This window comes from Pipra filicauda, unplaced genomic scaffold, assembly GCF_003945595.2.
Source record: "Pipra filicauda isolate LSUMZ 115617 unplaced genomic scaffold, ASM394559v2 scaffold93_size3172892_pilon, whole genome shotgun sequence".
Taxonomy (NCBI): Eukaryota; Metazoa; Chordata; class Aves; order Passeriformes; family Pipridae; genus Pipra; species Pipra filicauda.
In genome coordinates this window covers 231,161-246,780 of record NW_024105131.1, presented here as the reverse complement: position 1 = coordinate 246,780, position 15,620 = coordinate 231,161, and the positions used below count along the sequence as shown (strand labels likewise).

The 15,620-nt window shown below is 38.8% G+C and overlaps 1 protein-coding gene across 3 annotated transcripts in view; it reads left to right on the top strand.

The window, feature by feature from the left end:
• Nucleotides 1–15,620, top strand: part of TRHDE (thyrotropin releasing hormone degrading enzyme) — a 209,474-nt gene that overhangs the window by 132,502 nt on the left and 61,352 nt on the right. For 2 of the 3 annotated variants that reach the window (XM_039391317.1, XM_039391315.1), the window contains 2 exons: nt 979–1,044; nt 3,264–3,451. In XM_039391317.1, coding sequence (XP_039247251.1) covers nt 979–1,044; nt 3,264–3,451 — 254 coding nt within the window. The remainder of the gene's footprint in view (nt 1–978; nt 1,045–3,263; nt 3,452–15,620) is intronic. The other variant, XM_039391316.1, reaches the window with a different exon arrangement.

The following is a 15,620-nucleotide window of genomic DNA, read 5'->3' as shown; positions in this document are numbered from 1 at the left end:
AATCAAAATGCTTGAAATGTATGTTATTCAAATAATCACTGCTAAATTTCACTACTGTAACTAAATGAGCTGTTGTCTAGGGACATAGGATAGTGGGAAAAAACAGTGTTGTCTCTTGAGAAGTCATTTAATATAGGAAGTGTTTTATGTCTGAAAGACCTAGACCTAAGCTGGTCATATGCTTAAACTATTAATTTGGGAAGTTACTTTAATATGATGGAAGCTTATCAGGAATTATCTTTCTGGTTGTTATGGGAGAAGAATGGACCCTCAGTTATTGAAACTGTGGTGGAATAAGTGGAAGCATTCAGTTTATACCCTCCTCAGATTCTGTCATGTATGGAGTGAAAACACACATGTAGGTACCTGTGCTCAACACTGAGTTGGGTTCCTGTCACCTGTCCTCCACTGCTCCTTGTCATGGTGAGTCTTTGTGATAACCCGTTACAGCCCCAGTTGCCAGTATGGTGTATTTTGACATTGAAGGGCCCGGATCTCCCTAGATAGGAGTTTGTAGTTCAGATAGATAGGCTGTTTTCAGTTAAATCTTTTGTAATGAATCCAACAGTTATCTAAGTGAGTAAATTTTTGACACTAGATGCAGAATGACCTGCTAAAATGGCAGTTGGAACTGGGTTTCAGCAGCTTTTCCTTTCATTGCTGAGAATTACCTAGGAATCCCTTCTAAGATTAGACATCTATCTTAAATATATATTCAAAATATTTAGTTTATAGATTGACCTACACAGAAAAGAACATTGAATATTGTAAATGAAATTTTTAGCAACAATTTTTGCATTGCAAACTAGCTTAAGAAACTGTTTATTTATTCCCTTAGGATGAACATATTGTATATTTCTAGATTTCTAACAAATGCAAACATTGATGAGATTTAACTTCTAATAGCAGTGATTCACAGCTCTAGCTGTTTGGCTTGTGTATAGTAATACTGCTTTGTATTTTATTTTATTTCTGTAGGACTATTTAACCATTCACAAGTATGGCAATGCAGCCAGAAATGATCTCTGGAACACATTGTCAAAGGTAAAATGCTTTAATCTATTGCACTAAGGGATAAGCAGGAATTTACTGTGCTTGGTGAGGTTAGAAGTGAATAGTGCATATTGAGATCTTCAAACCCCAGAATAAATACAAAAATTGATGCCAAGGAATTCCATTTGAGTTAGCCTAGTAGCAATATTAAAATATGGTTTTTTTCAGCATTTCTATTCTTTGTTATATTAGAATATATTTTTTGCATGTGCTATGTCACTGATGTGTAGTGAAAGATACTTCATAGAATCTGCTGTCACTGACTTCAGTGGCAGCATGCTGAGGCCCATACGCTGTAAAAGGCTTGGCTTGTGTTTCTAGAACCTGGTCTGGGGATTTATAAGGAAAGAGTATAGGTTTCATAAAGTGAGCCAAGCATGCCTGAATTTCTTCCCTACATGGCTAATCTGAGATGGTACAGTCAGAGAGTTTTGGCATAAGTACCAGCCCAAGCCATACAGAACATGGCAATCTAGTTGTAACTATTGACATCAAAGCTAGATTTCAGCTGGAGGTCAAAAAATCTGCATTTATCTAGACAAGCAGGTATGTACATGTAAGCTAGGTGTCCAAGCTCCAGTTGTTCTGAGTGAGTCTTAGGTTGCCCATTCATAGACTTCTAATAGTGTTTACCTTAGTTTATCCTGCCTGACTTCCAGCTACCACATGATATAAGCATGTCCATTATAGGTTACACCAGTTCTGAAAGAATGTGTTGAGTATTTTAGGACATGTCGTTTGATACTTGGTGAATAGGAACAACTGGAGTCCCAGAAATCTAGTCAATATAGTCAGCACAGCATAGAGAGCAATTCAGTTGACTAGCCATTATATGATTATTTTATAAAGAGCCTGAACTTCTGACTGTTGACTAGGGACTTGAGATAGTTGCTCAAATATAGGCAGCTAGGGCCAGAATAGGTGCAGTAGGATGTTCAAGACGTTAAGGTGTGTCTAATAGATTTAACATAATTGTTAAATTATGTTATATGATATATGGAGAAATCTGTGCTCTTCTGAAGTGGCAGGTAAAGGTCAAATGACATTAACGACATACATGTGGGCAACTGAACCAAGTCCTATGTCTGTACTGACTGCTGATGAATTGAGGCATGTAATGTACAGTCAGGCTTTTAAATCTGTGTCTTAATCTGAAGCTGAATGCCACTGCAAAAGTCTTTCTTGCTTCTCACCTGGTCCTTTTCTCTGTTAAAGCCTTTGGGGCAGTTCTGGGTGATGGAAGGTCAGAGGGATGTATGTAGTCTTGAGAGAACCGCAGAACACACAGCTAATAAAGTAGAACAAAAATGAGACCGTATTTTGGTCCGTAACCACTATGGCTATACCGTATGCTCATATCTATTGTTACAGCTAATTCTGTTTGCCTCAGCTGTAAATCCGTTTGTTGTCAACCACTTTGTTCCAATTGCAGCTTCAGTTCTGAAGACATCTTCTGCTTGTAACATCAGAGGTTACTCGGTCTGTGATCTCGGACTGTGTTTGACAGCTAGGAACATTTCCGTCACTGAAGAACAAATGATGCCTGTCATTCTCCTCATGCCAAGTCTCATCTCCCGTGAGACTTGGTAGTATCTCTTTGTATTTCAGCTGAAACAGCATTTTTATTGACATATGGAATCAAATATGAACACATTAATCCTCCATGTGTTTATGACAGATGCAGTTTATGAAGCAGCAGGGGTTATCTTGAAATACATAGCCTCACTTTGGACATAAGGGACAATATTTTCAAATAACTAGTCATTTGATTTTCAGAGCAGAGGAGCTCTGTTAATTTAGAGCCCTTCAAATGTGCTTTGTTGGAGGTGCCCTAGATCAACTAACACTTTTTTAACCTTAGCTGGTCAAGAATATATTTTGGAGACAGCCACCCAGTATTTCTGTGGCTGTTGTTAAAATCCTGTAAAGCAGGTGCCTGAGTGATGTGGGAAACATGATTTTCTGACTGTCACTCTCCTCTCTGTTAAGATTACTCAACATTTATCTTTAAGAAGTACAGAGGCTTTTGGTTCAGTTATGTAGTGTGTGTATTGGGTGTAAACGTGCATGTGTGTCTTGCACACACATGTGATGGTTATTTCAACCTCCCAAACTAGTTATGATCTCCAGGACCAAAAAAAAAATAAAAAATTTACATGTTGGGTGACGATACTGCTTCAATGTATTGAAACTTTTCTTTTTCCTTCAAGGCTTTAAAAAGGGTTGGAAAATCGGTAAATATCCAAGAAGTAATGGATCAATGGACACTACAGATGGGTTATCCTGTTATCACTATCTTGGGAAATGAAACTACAGACAACATCATAGTCATCTCCCAAGAGCGTTTTGTTTATGATAGTGATGCTAAACCCAAGGATCCTTCTCGTGGAGACAACAGGTACTTATATTTCTCAATATCTTTCAAGAAGCTGTAATAGTTTAAGTAAGTGCTTTATGTGAAGATGGCCCTTTAGAAATCTGAGCTTTGCTTGGTGTCAATAGCATGTGGTGACCCTTCTGTTTGAACTGTAAAGTTGAGGCTAGTTAAAAGAATTGAAAAAAATTTCCCGTTTGCATCCTGACAGTTCTCTGTGACAGCGTCTTTCATGACACATCTGTTTCCTCTCCTTTTCTTTTGATTTTGTCACACTCCATGAAGTAATTTGGAATGTGGTTGTAAGGTCTGATACTTCTTTTTAAGAAATTGTTTTAGTGGACCTCTCCATGCTAATACATTGATTAGGCAGACATAAATGCATGTCAGATACATACTTTGCTTGACTTGGGAAACAGTCAGGAGCTGAACTGGACCTCTGTGCAAGGCAGGGGGTTCTAGTGGTTTCATTTTTGAAGCCAGCTGAACTGATCCTATGGGAACTGTAACACTGGCTGAAATTGGCTTCTCTGCCTCTACCCTTTTTCCACTTATATTGGTTTTTTCCTGCTCCCAGCTGACTCCACACACTTCCTTCATTCCAGAGACAAGCTGACATTCCTGGCTGATCCTGGAGAATCCTCATTGTTTAAAGCAGTTTTGGCATCGTATTTTAAGGCCAAGAATATAGAACTTATGATAGAGAATTGCAAGATAGCCTTTGAAGTTTCTGTGTTGACCTGTTCATGTTGGTGGGAAAGAGGACACACTGTCAACCTGAAATACTCTGTTTGTCCAGTAGATTTAAATTATTAAAATTTAATATGAAATTTTGGTTGACGTGTCTGGAGCTTGTAGAATATTCCTGTTGAGGAAGGCCTAAAATTATAGTTACATTTATTGAAAAGTGTTTAGAAGTTCATTATCCTTTTCTAGAACATGAATATTATGGAACTCAAACATGACACAGAATAAACAGTTGTTTTTCTGGCTGTATTCGAGCAAACTAAGAGGGTATTAAACATCTGTTTAAGTTCTGGGCTGAAATGATTTCCTTTTTGAAAAAGAGATAAAACAACTGAAGGTGGAGTGTTGGAAGTGTTCATGACTCACTGTTCAGTGCAACAGGAGAGAGATTCTCCCTTATTCACCTGAGAATTTCTTTTGTCCAAGTGTATATATGCGTAATGTAATGTGAGTGAATTTTACTACTCAGAATAACAAAGATTATTAGTTGTTTGATTGACTAAAACAGATATGTTAAGCCTTTTTAAGTATTGCAGAGGCTTTCTTAAATAGATTTTCTAGGTATTCAGTATTGATTGAAATAACTTCTGCTGTATTTCATGTGTAAAGACTACTGGGTGTGTAAATGATATCAGGAGTGATGTGGTGGGTTGACCTGGCTAGATGCCAAGTGCCCACCAAAGCCACTCTTATCACTCCCCTTCTCAGCTAAGCTGAGAAAGACTCATGGATCGAGATAAGCACAGGGAGAGATCACTCACCAGTTATTGTTACAGGCAAAACAGACTTGACTTGGGGGAAAAAAAAGTAAAATTATTGCCAATCAAATCAGAGAAGGGTACCGTATAAAAACAACGAAATCTTAAAATACCTTCCCCCCAACCCTTCCTCTTTCCAGGCTTAACTTCACTTCTGATTTTCTCTACCTCCTTACCCCAGAAGTGCAGGGTAATGGGAATGGGGCCTGCAGTCAGTTCATCACTCATTGTCTCTGCTGCTCCTTCCTCCTCAAGTGGAGGGCTTGTGACACTCTTCCCCTGCTTCAGCATGGGGTCCCTCTCACGGGAGACAGTCCTCCATGAACTTCTCCAATATGAAGCATTCCCATGAGCTGCAGTTCTTCACAAACTGATCCAGCATGCATTCCTCTCACAGGATGCAGTCCTTCAGGATCACAGTACTGCAGCATGGATCCCCTGTGGAGTCACAAGTCCTGTCAGCAAACCTGGTCGAGTGTGGGGTCCTTTCTCCAGGGGGGCCACAGGTCCTGCCAGGAGCCTACTCCATCCTGAGCTTCCCATGAGGTCACAATCTCCTTTGGGCACCCACCTGCTCCAGTGTGGGGTCCCCTACAGGATGCAGGTGGATCTGTGCTCCACTGTGGACCTCCATGGGTTGCAGGGGCACAACTGTCTCACCATGGTCTGCACCATGGACTGCAGGGGAACCTCTGCTCTGGCACCTGGAGCACCTTCTCCCACTCCTCCACTGACCTCAGTGTCTGCAGGGCTGTTCCTCTCACATATTCTCTTTTCTTCAACTGCTCTTTCCCAGCAGTATTTTCCCCATGTTACCCCAGAAGCACTACCACTGTCACTTATGTGCTTGACCTTGGCCAGCACTGGGTTGATCTTGGAGCTGGATGGCACTGGCTCTGTTGAACATGGGGGAAACTTGTGGCAGCTTCTCACAGAAGCCATCCCTGTAACACTCCTGCTACCAAAACCTTGCCATGCTAACTCAGTACAAGTGAGAATTAGATTTAGTTTTATTTTCATACGTGACATTAATTCATAATTTAAACTGTGTCTTGTGACATGTGGAACAGTATTATTCTACACCAGCAGGGCCAGTTCTGCTGGGTTTCTTAGGAGATTTTTTCCACAGATTTTATCACAATTATTATTTCTAAATATTGGAAATAAGATTTAGTGCTATAGAAAGCATGAAGAAAGATACCAACATGAGCCCTGCCAGGAATTTAGTGTCCTAACAGGCAATACAGTACATATGTGTGTATCTCCTTTGGCAAGTCTCTTTGCCCTTCTTTTCCTTCTTTGGATTTGTTTTTTTTCTGTGCTTCCATGTCCTTTTAACCACAAATGAGAGGGCCCTTGCCCAAGGAAAACTCTACAGATGAATTGTCTACTCCAGCCAGTTAGAAGACAAAGTTAATTTACCGCTTCCCAGTTGAAGTTATTTGAAAGTCATATTATGTAAGTATAAATACAAAAGAACAAGAACCATATGCATTTAGCAAAAGGTGAAACTTACCTATGCCATTCACCTTTCAAAAAACATCCATCAACTTACCATAAAGTCTTATGACTTAGTTATAAATTGGTGCCTGGAGTGTTATAAAACTGACCATGCAATTTGTTCGTGCACTGTCCACAGGAACATGCGGCTAGATATGTGCAATGGCTCTGTGTCATTAATGTCCTTTCCTATCGACATATTAAGTAAAAAGCAAGACTGACATACTGAAAATAAACTTAATCTTTTAACCAGCAGTGACCTAGATATTTTTCAGGGGTTTTTTTGTGTGTTATGTTTTTTTTTCCCCCACTGGAGAAGTCACTATTGCTTCAGTTACTGTGAAAGCAGTAGACAGGGAAAATCACATTACTGTGTGGCCATTTGATAATTCATGATGCGTTACTCTACCTTGGTTTTTAACATCGAAAGAGCTGAGCTTTGTATGACATGATGCAGCTTTTCTACAGGTACACCAAGAGGAGTGATAACTGGAATGGAAAGAGCACATTGAGGGACATTAAACACTAGTGGGTTCGCTGATGTTTGATGATGAGATACATCTATCTATCTGTATATCTATATATCTATATATCTCATCAACATGCAGTCTTTGGAGGTGTTACGTATCAGTGGCCTCATTCACAGTCCAATAAAGTTGGTACTTATTTCCCCTGAATGACCTATGAATTTAGGTGTTATACATGTGGCTTCCTGGGGAGCCATAGGCACTATAAATAATGGGGAGCGAATATTGTTTATGCCACATTTGAGGTCATGGTCTTGCAGGGCAGGCAACATTGGCTTCCTTAGGGTAGTTTAACTGTGGATAAATTTTGATGATCATTTTAAACACCATAAAGAGTAGAGCTGCACAAAACACAGAAAAATGTACAGGTCCAGGCTTTTCCAGGAGTTTATCATCTAAACAGACAATACGGTTTGCACTGGAAGGCTCCAGGGAAGGCTCTTAAAGCATCCATCTGCCATATAGTCTTTAGTTATCCAGAGGTGGGGCTGTAGTTTGGTATGGCACAGCAATAAATGTCAATTCTATTGCCTTCAAAATGATGAGGAGTTTAAATTTCTGGTTCAGATGCTCTCTAGGCAAATTTAACTTTGCCTTACTGTAGAAAGAGTCACTTTAGAGTAGGTCTTTCAGATGTATCTACTGCATAAGAAATGTAAATATTCAACCAAGTATTTCAAAACCATTCTAGTTTTATAAAATGTCTGTGCTTTTCTTTATGCTGTGTATTTATGCAGCAATTAACTGTTAAAAATGAAAGTGAAGCTGCATATGTAATTTTTCTCTCTGAAACCATATAGAGGAATACAGAAACGGCAAGCAGATTTTTTAAGTGATAAATGGTAAAAGTTGTTGATACCTTTGGCAGTGGTTGATGCCTAGTCTATTATTGTAAGTATCTTTAATTCTTCTACAGAAGAGAATGATTACATATAGTTGATTTTCCAATCTCATGTATATTTGGGCTCCATGTCTTTATACCTGCAAAAAAATGTGTTTCAACAGCCATACATGTATAAACTGTGATTTAACTCTGTACATAGAATCGCCTGTAGGGCATGCTAAACTCTAATATTTGACCTGAAATTATAGAAGGTATACAATTTCACTTCTTTGCAAACTGAACACAGATTTTGCTTGACACTTACATGGTCACATCCATAGTTCTCATTTTATGAGAAAATAAAACTAGCAGTGACAGACACTGTTTCTAGAAATGTCATTCCTTAGAATGGCCAAAATCACCGGCCTTGATTTGAATGTCAAAGAGTATGGTTGGTACAATGCTTCAGTAGAAATTTCAACTTATCCGAGCAAAACTTTAAAACTATAATAACTGTATAATTCATATTCTACCCCCATATAAAAATCCTTTATTTAAGTGTAGGTTTGGTCCTGGACTCCTGTATACCTCTGTGAGAATGGATTATGCTCTTATGTTATAAGGCTACAGGGGAGAAGGTGATATTACATCTGACAGGGTTCACTGGGTTTCCCTGCTGACAGAAAATGATGATTTTGAGGCACTAGTCTCATCCATCATTACAAGAATGGCTCACAGATATGACAAGAAATTTTATGAAAAATAATCTGTGGTCTAGGCAATAAACTAACCAGTTTTGATGAAATCCATAAACCTTTTATATACTCAATTGAAGAGCAGACCAAAGCTTTCTGCTTGTGGGTATGTTTTGCCTTTTAAAAATATATAGAGTTTGTATCTTCAAAAGTGGAGAAATAACCTTTTTAATGTTATCAAAATAATTAAGTTAATGTTGCTGGGATAATATTCATTTATACAGTCTTCTTATCATGCATGCAGTTTCCATAGCTAATCTTTGCTTGTTCACGATAATATCCTAAAGGGAAATGTCTTGCTGGGTGTTGAACACAGCTAGCTGTGAGGAAAGAGAAAAAAGGAAGATGTACAAATTGGGATATGAACAGGATATTCATGTGTGCTGTGATGTAGTAATCCTCTGTGCCTTTCTCCATGTACTGGAACCAGGGAAAATTCAGTTGAATGGTGCAAGCCAGGAACATGACCAACAAAACTAGAGCTGTACAGGCTCATGGGCTTAACACTGTGTAGTAATTATGACAGCTGAAAGACTTTACAATGGATGGCAGAGCTGTTCAGCAGTCACTCCACTTCAAGATGAATGATTAACTTCAGAATTTATTTCCATTCAGGTCTCTTCTGAATTCCTACACAAAGTTTGTTTATTTATTCAGGCTTTGCAGAAAAAGGGCTGTGCTTGTCCCCTTTACTGATAATTATTTGCATAGTAAAAGCATAGCTGTGTTTGGATATCACCATGTGTATTCTTATTCATTTGTAGGATGTTGTCACTTGAGCAGTGATGGGGAACTTACTCTGTCCACTTATCAGCTAAGGAGCTGGTTAAATACAAAACAAAATGTTAGGAGCACATGGGGAATGCTGATTAGTATCTATGAGATGTTCTTAGAGCAATTGTGGATTAATGTAGCATATGTAGTATTAATTATGTAATAAAAAAGGACCATAATATGAACAAATACTATTCCATAAACTGAGGAAAGAGGGCTAACGAAATATAAATAGAAAAAGAAGTGCTCATTTACCTCCCTATCTCTGAGAAGTATCCTCTAATCTTCCGTTTTCTCATGTCCTCTAAGTGTTTTCTTTCATCTTTGCTATACCTGAAACATTATGCTTGTGTCAGCATTTGTACCAGAAACAACTTTTGTGTTGCTACCTAGGGAGTAGATGTGGTACCCTAGTTCATTTGGATTGACCTCAGTGCCTCTATATCAGCTGTAATAATGATGAAGGGAACAGGCTCCAGGAAAGGAAGGTATGGTGTATTAGACACAGGGGAAATGGAATTAACAGAAATGAGATGAAAAAATCAAGAGTCCTTAGTGGATCACAGAACTGTGTGTGAACACTGCCAGATACTGATTTAACCATTTTTTTAGCTAGTCAAGCAGGGACTTGAAAATACTTTTTCTTGCAGAAGAAAAGCGTGGGGCTCTCCTTCTCTTTACATGTGCACTGGAGCAGAGGCCAGGTCTGTGACACCAATTGATCTTGTCCTTTGATGGGTATTGGGACAGTCCTTAACCCCAGCAGCCTGAGAGAGGACAATGCTGTGCAGAGTGCTACTCCTCCAAAGGAGTGGGCACAAGGGCTGCCTCTGTGAGTGACCTGGAGGAAGCCTGCCTGCCTCAGCACGTGCCAGAAGAGTGCCTTTGCTGTTGGGTGCTGGTGTTTGCCAGCCCAGCCCTTGTACTGTGCTCTGCTTGTTGAAATATGATTTTTTTAATGTAAAAGCCACTAGAAAGTACTATTTTTTGTGTTGCCTTTTCATTTTCTAGAGGCTTTTCTGATTGTTGCATATTTTTTTTAAATCAGAATAGGAAGTGCTTTTAAAATCTGTTCCTGTACATGTCTGTGCTGGTGTCTCCAGCAAGATTATGATTTTGCTGCTTGCACAGATCTCAGAAATGCCAATTCTAATTTAGCGCTTTATTTCCAAAACTATTTCACAGCTTCTATTTGCAAGAAACTTCTCTCACTGGGAAACTTCCAGGATGCTCTGGCAAGTAGTATGTGGGCAACTTTTAGTGTTAGAATTTGCAGAATGCTAAAGAAGACAAAATTGGTGTATTGTGTCATTGCTTCCTGTGCAGTGGCAGCACTGGTATCCTGACGGAAGCTAGGCTGACAGGGAAAAGCTGCTACTGCATTTTATTATCACTCCAAAATGTGTCACTTTTCTCATCTTATTTGCTAATACTAACTCTCAGGAATTCCTAGATACCCAAACTAGTTAATTAACTCACAGTAATTAAATCAATTCCATGCTGAGAGAAGAAGCATGTACTTGAGGGCAGAACTATGTTATAATGTAGAGTGAAGTGGGGAGATGAAGAGGACAATAAGGGCAGCAGTGCTGGTGGGGAGCTGCTTAACAAGCAGGGGGTAAGAGAGGGAATGCTGCATGGCAGGATGCAGACATGAGCTGGAATTTGGAGCATTAAAGTTGTATAACTGGAACAGGCAAATATGGAGTACGAGGGAAATGATGTTTAAGGTGGGGGCTTTAGTGAGGTAAGGAGCAGATTGGGGAAAGCCCAGACAGCATTTGCCAGAGCCAAGTTTTATAGGAGGGATGAGGGTGGATAAATGGCTTTTTAGAAGTCAGAGATGTGAGTTCCCCATTGTTGATCAGAGGATAAAGCTTCTAACATGCTCTGGTTTTTATGTTTTCTTCCTTCTGCTTTTTTAAGTTGCTGATAATGGGTTTCTTTTCCTTATGTCTTTGTGTGAGCCTTCAAACTCAATAGTAGAATGTTAGATTTTATGGAGGAGATACTTTGGTGGGGGACTCTTAGGGAAGTTTACTGAGGAAAGAGAATCATAGGAATTGTGTTTTGATTTTGCTTAAAACTACATTATTCAGAGGAAAAATCAGAACTGAACGTTGGAATATGCTGAAAAATGGTTAGTACAAAGTCTCTGAGAACATATTGGAGGATTGTAAGCATAGCTAAAATGCTACTCTTATTCCTGCTAGGGCAGTCCCTTCTCAGCCGATAACGCATCCTTCTGTTCCATTCAGAGAAATCTCACACCTGCACTCTAGTTAAGGGGCTGTGCTCATGGGTGAAGGACAACACAGAGATGGGGTTTGCATGATCAGCACCACGTGTGCAATTCTGCAAGGATGTTTTGCACTGGTGCAAGATGGAACAGAGGATGCTGGAGAGATTAAGAGCTGTTACTGCAGAGTAAAGAGGCAGCTGTTGGTATAGACAGTTAAAACTGCTTAAACCCAGCTTCTTTGTATCCATCTTTGATTCAGCACCGAAGGTTGCTTGTCAATTTCGAAAAATGAAGTGGTTTGTGTTTTGCTGTAAAAAAGGTAGTGTTAGGCAGGAAGGAGACAGCATGTACTGACAAAGAATTTGTAGTATTTGTTCTTTGCCCACAACATTTTTCTAGGTTTAGTAAGGTACGCAGCTAGCACTGGCACTGAAATGTGTCAGTTTTAGAAAGCGTCATGATATTTATAACCACCTCCTTTATAATTTATTTTTGGATGAAATATTACACAGAACTTTATAGAAAGTTTGGTAATCAGATAATTATAATTATATTATATTATATTATCAGACAATGCATTTTTTTCTTTTCAAACTGGGTAATTTAATTTAAATTTACTCATTTAAATTACTTTGTGTCTACCATTAAAAAGGCAGCCAGACCAAAGTTAGATAGGATGCCAAAGATATACAGCTGTTTTCTAGCAGACTGTGTAGGTTGTCATCTTGAGGCAGACTCACAGTGCAGAGCCACACTTGAGCTCTTTCATGCTAGGACTGCTGTTACAGCACTGAATCCTTTTCTTATGTTTAGGAATTTGTGTTGTCATTACGTTGGTAAAGGCATTATATTTGGCATAAGACTCTTGGAGAATGTAATTTTTCCCCCTTTTTCCTTTTGTCAGCTCTAGGATTTGCTTATTGTCAAAAATTATTCCAAAGATTCTCGTAAAGAAGGAATTAGGACTATGTCAGAGTAAAGGAAAACCAAAAAATCTGCATCTTTAATACATTGCTGTTAACCATGTTAATCACTGCTATGACCACAAAGGAATTGTGCCTCTAAAATATATTTCACCATGCTGACATTGAAAATACTTTTCCCTCTGTATCTTTGTATTTATATTCTTATACAGGAGAAAACCTAAAGGATCCTAGACGTTGTTCTTAGAAGCAGCTATCAGCCCTTCATTTAGAGTATACCAATATGATTGCCTTTTTTAATATGGGTTTCTAAATGAAAGCATACATAATAGACAAATACATAAAATTAGCAGCTATATTGAGGCAGAACTCACTCTCAAGACTAAAATATGTTTCCTAGTCATTCTTATGCAATGTTAAATATTTCTCCAATCTATAAAGATTATCCATAGTTTCATCCATGTGTGCAGCTAAGTATAATTTGTATTTAAAATATAATAGTCTCACAATTCCAAATATCTCTCAAAACCCAGAGTTTTGCTTCCCTCTGAAATGTATATTAGCTGTATTCAACTGCACATCCAATCAGAGCCTTTGAAAATCTCCAAGTAGTTAAGAGGCAAGACTGCTCTGTAAATTGATTTCTGTTCATCCATGAGACATCTGTTAAGTTCACTTCTATTAAAAACTTGAAGTACTCTTAAAAAACTGACACCTCAGATGTGGAGCCCGTTCAGATCTATCAGATGGTGAAGCCATTCTCTTCCTGGCAGCACCTATCAAGATCTGGCCCCATTGGGTTGTTTTGGTTGGTAGATTGGTCTGACTAAAAAATTGAACTCCTCCATAGGTGAGGCATTAGTGAGAAAGAAGAGCAGAACTGATACAAAAAGCTCAGTTAGGTTTTGGCAGCATTTGGTATAGAAGGTAACATGAAGACTGCTAATTTTTAAGTAACAGGTTCCTCATTTGGAATTTTGTTATCTGCTTACACAATACTGTTGCACACTAAGTTAATTATGTCTGGACCCTTGGATGAAAAAATTACAGTCTATATTACAGGCAGATTCAGCTTCTTAAAGATTATACTGGAACACTGTCCTTAATTCACAGACCCCATCAAAGTCCACCACAGTTTTGTAAAGGGGCAAGAAACTTCTCTGCCCAGCACAGTGCAGAATGATCTTAGAGTAAGCACTTCCACAACCTTTTTCTTACCATCTTTTTCTGGTTGGTCATGTAGTCAGTGTTGTTAACTTCTCTGTCCCTTTTTTTTTACCTTAGCTTACCTTTTTATTGTTGACCCATCTGTTAGTCTTAGGACTCCTATCTGTTAGTCTTGGGTGAGGACAGTACCATTGTAGCCCCAGGATCCCAATGTTAGCACTATTTCCTTTCCTCATTTTGCTTAAGTCCAGCAAACCTTTGATATGCATCCTACAATTAATGTGCTGTGTGTCACACTTTACTGTGCCCCACTGTTTCGTTTCTGCACTGCATACAATGCTGCAGTCAGAAATTCTCTGTCTGCAGGACTCATGAAAGTCCTGTCTGATTCAGACACCAGCAGGCCTTTTCCAGTTACCACGTACTCTCCTTTCTGAATTCAAGTTGGCTAACTGTGATATGTAACTTGATGAAAAAGTCTGCTGTTGTGTGCTCTTTCACCCCCCTTGTAGGGAATCCAACTTAATCAGTTACCTTACCAGTGTTATTCACCTGTTTCTCATTGTTGTTTGTATTAAACTTCTTGTTCTTACTCTGAACACAGGAATTAAGATCACACTGGGCATATGCAGATGACCAGTGAATACCTCAAGCTGTGTTTAGTGGATCTCAGTTACTTGATGTTGTTCTTCCTGATCCATTTTTCATCTTATATTTGTCTTAGCTACAAAGTTAATGAAATCTCCCCTTCCTATGTGCCATCTTCCATGCTGACAGAGTACAAGGAATCCCTTGACACCCTGTCTCAGTGTAGGAGGTGTAATACTTATGAGAGAGGGAATAACATCATATTCTGTTTTGTTATGCCTCTGGGCAAAGCCTACAATCGCTTTACTGGCACGTATTAAATCTAATGAAATCTCTGTGTTCTTCAGTCTTGTGAGAATGATATTCACAATATGAATATATTGTCAGCTTCTTATCCATTAAAGAGAACTAACAATCTGTAGAATCACACTTAATAAAAGTATGTGATTTCCTGTAATATTCACATGAGCTTCCCCGAAACCTGAATTACTTCTTACTGAATGATGTACTATACTATATAATAACCTGGGAAAATCTCTGTGATGCTTTTAAATTATCTTTCCCAACACAATCTCTCTAGAAAGTGTAGCTTACAAAATTGTATCCTACTGAGTTCTGCTTCATGTATAATCTCTTTCTGTAGTAGGAAGCTTGAAAGCTGTTCTGCTGTTCAACAACTTTCACTTGTTTCCCATGACCACCTTATCTCAGCCTAGGAATAAATACTTCCAGATATCACTGCAACAAAGCTCATAATTTTGTACATTAGTTGAATACACTTTCAGGTTTTCTGTTAATAATAAATTATCTTTGAACCTTCACTATGTTAACATTCAAAATTCACTGAAAACAAAGGCTTTCTTTTGACATATTGTGGTTCAACCCCAGCCAGCAACTAAGCCCCATGCAACCACTTGCTCACTTCCCCCATTGGAATGGGGGAAGAGAACTGGAAGAGTAAAAGTGAGAAAACATGGCTTGAGATAAAGACTACTTAATAGAGAAAGCAAAACCTGTGTGCACAAGCAAAGCAAAACTTTCCGAAAGGTCAGATTTTCTCGTTACTTTGCTTTTGTGTTCTTTTGTCCCTGAAATCCAAACAACATAATCATGCAGATGGCTCATAGCAAAATATTCCCTTAATAAGAAATGCTTATCAGCATCCTAACTTATTCAGGGAATCACCAATATTTGCAAGGGCCACACTGGGAAAGCGTCCCCTCCTCAGACTCAGTGCTGCTCACCTAAGATATGTGTGTGTACATGAGATTTCAGCATTTCCATCTGGAGAGAGCTGAGGAAACTAATGCCAAGGAGTTCTTGCTCTCTGTTTCTCATCTTCACCCACTCTGGATGTACCAGACTGTTATCTTTAACTGAAGATACTGA